The 6,703-nt window shown below is 35.5% G+C and overlaps 1 protein-coding gene across 4 annotated transcripts in view; it reads right to left on the bottom strand.

The window, feature by feature from the left end:
• Positions 1-2,686: 2,686 nt before the first annotated feature.
• EXOC1 (exocyst complex component 1) overlaps positions 2,687-6,703 on the bottom strand; it is a 66,893-nt gene continuing 62,876 nt past the window's right edge. For all 4 annotated transcript variants that reach the window (XM_049789939.1, XM_049789941.1, XM_049789940.1 and 1 more), the window contains 2 exons: positions 6,176-6,370; positions 2,687-3,083 (listed from right to left, as the gene is read on the bottom strand). In XM_049789939.1, the coding sequence (XP_049645896.1) occupies positions 2,931-3,083; positions 6,176-6,370 (348 nt within the window). In that variant the 3' untranslated portion in view covers positions 2,687-2,930. The remainder of the gene's footprint in view (positions 3,084-6,175; positions 6,371-6,703) is intronic.

Below are 6,703 nucleotides of genomic sequence, written 5' to 3'. Positions count from 1 at the left end.
ATATCAGTCTCCATGTCCATCCATGCAAGCAAATTTCATGACTTCATTTTTCCTAACGGCTGCATAGTATTCCATTGTGTAGACATACTACTGTTTCTTTAGCCATTCATTTGTTGTTGGGCACCTGGATTGTTTCCAGATTCTGGCTATCGTAAATAGAGCTGTGCTGAAGACTGGAGTCACAAATATTATTCTTTTTGAAATATCTAGGATTACAATTTCCTCCCCCTGCATCTAATCTCAAATTTTAAACATACAAACTTGATTGTGTTTTTGTTTTTGCTATGAGCACTGCACACTCTAAAATACTCAAGGCTTACTACTAGCTCTGCACAGGATTAAGTCCTGGTGGGACTGGATGGAGTTTCAGGGTATAGAATCTGGGCCTGCCAGATGCAAAGCAAGTGCCCTAGCCTCTGTGCTATTCAAAGTTCCTCAAGATAATTTTCAGTAACTCTGGATCCTAATCAGAACCATCTTTTTTTTGTAAATCATGGTGCTTTAATAAAAAAAGAAAAGAAAATGTAGAGAGGAAAAAATGAATCATTCTCTTCTTGATAGCTGGCTGGGCATGGCATACTGGTTAAAAGAAATAGTGACAATAGGCCTTCAGTAACGTGATGGTTAAGATGAAAACATTCTGGAATCCCACGATTGGGTTTTAGTCTTTTAGTAAGCTCTGAACTGTACACGTCTGTTGGGATTTTCATTCCTCTCTCCCCCTTTACATGAAAAAGATCACTGGAGTAAGCTGAAGTTGAATTTCCCTCTGTTTTCAGAGGAAGATTTAAGCCAATGGAATTAGGTATTTCTCCCATGCTGATCAGCTTTGGTTAAAGTTTCTCCTGAGGGCAGAGATTGTTAAGAAAAATTCTGGCATTTTCACGCTTGAGCAATAGTGCAGTAAGTAGGATGCTTACTTGCTTTGCTTGCTGCCAACCCAGGTACAATCCCTCGTACCTCATATGGTTCCCTAAGCCTGTCAGGAGTGAACCCTGAGCTCAGATCCCTGAGCATTGCTGATATGACCACAAATGACCCCCAGTGCACTGCCTCCCCCCAATCTGAAATTTTACCTAAAATACCTGAGTACAAATATTCACTGAGAACCCAGTAGTGCTATTTGATTTATAGACTGAAAACACGTTTTATTCTCAAGGATCAGGTTACCTATAGTTTGAACAAACTTGGTTTCCTGTCAAGTAGTTTCCTTCTTTCAGGTCCTCAGTGCTGGCTCCAGTGGAGTCTTCAGTGCCTGTTTTGTTAAGGGTGATTTGCCATATTCCCTGGGTCTCTCCAATTGAGACAATGGTTTGCCCTGTGAACCCCTCTTTCACAGCTGAGAATTGAATTTTGTTTATTTGGCCTTTTACTTTTTATAGAAAGCAGAGATGACTTTCAGGATGGACATCTGCATTCAACCTTTGAATGTGGGAATGACTTATCTTTAAATATGAAATATTCTCTTTAGAACATTGTTAATGTCTTTCAAAAGTTTTATAATTTTCTCCACATATTCTTATGTATGTACCTTTATGAGTCAGTTCATGTTGCTAATGGCAAACCCAAAGCAACAGAAATTTATTTAGGTTTTATTTTGGGCCACACTCAGCGGTGCTCAGAGGTTATTCCTGGCTCTTCTCTCAGGAATTACTCTTGGCAGGCTTGGGGGACCATATGGATGCTGGGAATTAAACCCAGGTTGGCCATGTGCAAGGTAAACACTCTACCCACTGTATTATAGTTCCAACCCCATCAACAGAAATTAATTTTTTACCTTTTGGAGGCTGAAGTTCTGAGATCAGGGTAGTATACTAGCATGGCTAGTATAAGTAAATATTCTTCCTGCCTCATCCATGGCTTTCTTCTTGCAGGTATCATCACAAGGCAGGAAGTATTTCTAATTCTTTACTAGAGATATCGGTACTTCTGGATCATGGCTCTACTCTTAGGATCTACTATAACTTCATCATTTGCTTTACAGTGCCTACCTCTGAAACAATCAGATGTGGGGGTACCTGATTCTATATATAAACCTGAAATTAGGGATTCCATATATGAACATGGGGAGGTCACAATTCAGTCCACAGCACATGCTTATATTTAGTTCTAAATATCAAACTTCTGTGCCATATTATTTTCTTGTAATATATACTACATGTAGAATAAAATATATAAATCTTTATCTTATTATGTGTCTAAGTATTTTATAGTAAGTGGGTGGACAGTAATTTTTCATAATTATTTTGTAGAATCTTGTTATACAAAAGTTAGAAGACATATCTAAAATTAATATTGAACATTTTGGGAAACTTCTTTATCTCAAGTTCATCGCTTCATAGTCACATCATATTCAAAATTAAAGTTTACAGTTGATCACCATAAGACCCCTTCCCTCTATATACTTAATTAGTTAAAAGGAAAAACACTTTGTACATTTTTAAGAAGTTCCATGATTTGTAAGCAATACTGAATTAGTGAACATGGAAAAAAATCCCAATGCACTACACATAGCATAGATATTCACAAATACAGGTATGTAGACAATAGAGTTTAAATTCATTCTGTCACAGAAAAATGCTAATGCCATCTTACGACGAAAAAAAAATGCTTTAAATTAGTATACAACCAATGGGCAAACACAGGTCAGTGCTTTTGCTCTTTTTGAGTTTGTTTGTTTGTTTGTTTTTGGGCCACACCGGGTGACACTCAGGGGTTACTGCAAGGCAAATGCCCACCGGTGTGCCATGGCTCTGGCTCTGGTGCTTTTGTTCTTGAATATTTGGAGTATGGTATAACCCATTCTTCTGACATTTAATAAGATATAAAATCTCAAGTCTGAATTTTCAAACAGTCACTTAATAGTTCTGAATAGTATCTGGCACAATAAGAAGTGCTATTTTCATTCATTGTTTCTTCTTTCATACGGCTTAATGGGACTGTGCAATGCTGGAGCAATAATCCAGAATGTCCTGAATAGTGAATTCCATTGTAACTCCAGATCCAGGATAACAGCGAGCTATTAAACCTTCAAAGTGCTTGTACTGTCGTATAAATTCATCCTGCATCGAATGCCAGACTACCTATTGTAAAAATGAAATAAATGTCATTGAAATCTGAATAGAAATAGTACATAATTAAAAATGTGGTGTCAATATTAAGACATAGTCTAGGAATTTAGCATAGTGTCAAAGAACATTTTGGAATAAGAATCCTAGTTTTTCCTACTTAAAAGATTTATAATCCTTCATTTCACATAATATCTTCCAGTTCCATCCATGTTACAACAAATTGTGTGATTACATCATTCTTTACAGATATGTAGTATTTAATTGTATATATGTACCACATCTTCATGATCCATTCATCTGCTGTTGGACATCTAGGTTGATTCCAAGTCAGCTATTGTACTGAGTGCTACTATAAATAGTGGTGTGCATAATTCTTTTGGATGAATGTTTTTCTGTCCTGGGGACAGATACCCAAAAGTGGTATTGCTATGGCAGCTCAATTTTGAGTTTACTTAGAACCCTCCATGCCCTCCATGAGATTGGATAAGGCAGCATTCACACCAGCAGTGGATGAGAGTTCTTTTCTCACCACAACTCTGCCTATGCACATTGTTCCCAGTATTTTTGATATGTACTATCCTCACTGGTGTAAGATGATATCTCTTGTTGCATTGATTTGGTATATCTATTGTTTGATATCTATTGTTGCCTTGATTTGGTATAACCCATTCATCTGAAATTTAATAAGATAAAATTTCAAGTCTGAATTCTCAAACAGTTACTATTTCTGATAGCGTCTGGCACACTAAGAAGTGCTATTTTCATTCATTGTTTCTTCTGGAAGATATTATATTAAATGAAGTAAGTCAGAAGAAGGATAAATACAGAATGATACCATTTATATGTGGTTTCAGAATAACTACATAAAGAAATGCAATAGTTTAAATGGCAGTTGTCTCAAACAACTTTGGCCCCAGAATACAACAAGAAGAAGAAAATAAAATGAGTGGAGGAGAAAAACAAATATGAAAGAATAGGGGCCAGGGGCCAAGCAGTGCATTGGTGATGTTAAAAAAAGGACAGAACTAGAGCTGGAGAGATAGCATGAAGGTAGGGTATTTGCCTTGCATGCAGAAGGATGGTGGTTTGAATCCCAGCATTCCAAATGGTCCCCCGAGCCTGCCAGGAGCAATTTCTGAGTGTAGAGCTAGGAGTAACCCCTCAGTACTATCGGGTGTGACCCAAGAACCAAAAAAAAAAAAAAGGACAGAACTAAATATCCAAGCCAAAGGCAACAATGAAATCAAGTGACCCAAACTTTAAACAAACAATCTAAACTTAAAACGGGTCTGTTATACTGACAGGTTTGGGGGCAGGGGAAGTGGTATGGGATGTACTATGGGAACATTGGTGAAGGGAAGTTGACTTGGTTGGTGGGATTGGACCTGATTCATTGTATGTCTGAAACCCAACGATGTAGGACTTTGTAAATCAGAACTGTTTCAATAAAAAAGAAAAGATTTATAACCTCTAGTTATATCATTCCTCTTTAAGTTCCTCATCTGTAAATTGAAGCAATGATATAAATATAATCCTCTTAGGTTTCCTGTAGAGATTAAGTGACTAAATTGGATGTAAAGTGCTATAACAATGTCTGAGAGAGCAAGCTCTCACTGCACTTTAACTTTTACATCTTCCTCCAAATTTAACATAGCTGCAGATATGCATAATCATGTATGAAACTAAGACTAATGTTTAAATGAAATGCAATGGCTAATGCTTTCATTTCATTTCAATTAAAAGTTTAAATAAAGCCTTGCTTGATGCCAAGGAGACTACCAAGATGAGTCAGCCCTGCTACCTAAAACTCAAACATTATAACCTAGCAGTGAAAAGTAATGTGGGCAATTATTAAGACAGAATCTGAAAAACACATTGACATATTAGCTAAAATGAAAAGGTTTAATTTTCTGGCATTATTTATCAGCATAGTACAAAGTGCTTAATGTATTTACTATCCTATTTAGATCTTCTGACTACCTGGACAGAGAAAGCACTATCTGATTATTATTCCTATGGGACAGCTAAGAAAATGTATTCTTCTAGGATTTGTTCCTCTTAAGCCCCAAATTCCTTCAACTTAAAATTTACTAATGTAGCATAATTTTAACTTTCAACTTTTAGCTCCTGGTCTTTTGCTCCACCTTGATACATTACATTTAATTCAGAAAGCAATGGAAACCACTGTATGTACAGGTGTGAAGGTGGGGGCAGGAAGCAGTGTGCAAGGGATTAAACTAAGGAACTAAGGACCTTGTATAGGTAAAACATGAGCTCCACAATGAAGCTACATCTCTAGCCTACTCCTACTTTATCTACTATTTCCTTTTCAGTAATTAAAACAAATGCAGTATCCTTTATAAAGCCCTCAAGTGAAAATGAACTGGTCTCATCTCAGAGCCTTTCTGCATGGTTTATAATGAAAAAAAAAAAAAGCTATATTTTGAGTTTGAATATGGTGATACCATATGCTAGTGATAAGATCTTGGCCACAATTTTCCACCTTTCTAAACTTCAATGGTCTCATCTGTAAAGTATAATGTTCACTACATAAGAAGTTTTACTTATACTTTACTTAAAAAAATTGATGCTCAGACAGGTTAAGTCATTTATTGAAGTCATTCAACTTAGTAGTTTGGGATAGTTTTAAGAACCCATGTCTAACTCCATTCTTTATGCTCAGAATCTCACTACAGTGGCTTTTGCATTTCATTTCCTTGCTTAAATCGAAAACAACCAAAAAAAATCTAAGACAACCATAATAAAACCCCACCCCAAACAAAAGACAGCAGTGCCTGAAAATAACAAAACAAATACAAAAAGAAGTATCTCTATGAACTATTTCTTCCCAACACCCACCCCAAAACAAAAGATAACTTAAAGTCTCAAAACCGTTTTAAAAATAAACTAAATAAAGTATACAAACATATATAAATTATTTTTTCTTCCTCACATTTTATTATTTCTCTCTGTGCTTTATAGAACTTTGCCCTCTGCACTGCACTAGAATTTCAAAATCTGTAATTTTTCTAGAGGAACATTTTTGAGAAAAGCAACATATATAAGGACATTCCAGCTGAAATGGTTTAAAGAAGGCAGCATACCTGAAGTAAGTTCTCTTCTTCACATAAATGTTTATCGACTTTCTTGTACAGGTTATCTAAGCCTTTCTTTACTTCTTTTCCAGGATATTCTTTAATAACTTTACGAAGTTCTTGTTTATTAAATGCAAGTTGATAGCTTACTTCTTCCTCTCTTATGCCCTGTGCTACACGAGCTTCAACACCTTCAAAGAAATGCTTCAAGGAAATGAAAAGAAATAATAGCAAAAAACTGACTTTTATCATTTAAGTTTAAAATAAAAATCTGATAAAATAATATATACTTATGGTATAAAAACCAGATCATATGAAAAAGTACAAAGTAACAATGGGCTATTGTACAAATTAATAAATATTATAAATTTTAGATTTCCTTCAGTATTCTGATAAGTAGATACAGCTATAATTTGATGTTAAATTATCCATTTATGGTATTTTCTCCTAAGTGCAACTTTTAATGGCTACATAATATTTCACCAAAACCCACAAACTACTCACATCTCTAGCACACTTACCATTTTTCACTACTTT

Source organism: Suncus etruscus, chromosome 16 (genome assembly GCF_024139225.1).
Source record: "Suncus etruscus isolate mSunEtr1 chromosome 16, mSunEtr1.pri.cur, whole genome shotgun sequence".
Taxonomy (NCBI): domain Eukaryota; kingdom Metazoa; phylum Chordata; class Mammalia; order Eulipotyphla; family Soricidae; genus Suncus; species Suncus etruscus.
Note: the sequence above shows the minus strand (reverse complement) of the source record. Positions and strands in the feature narration are given on the sequence as shown.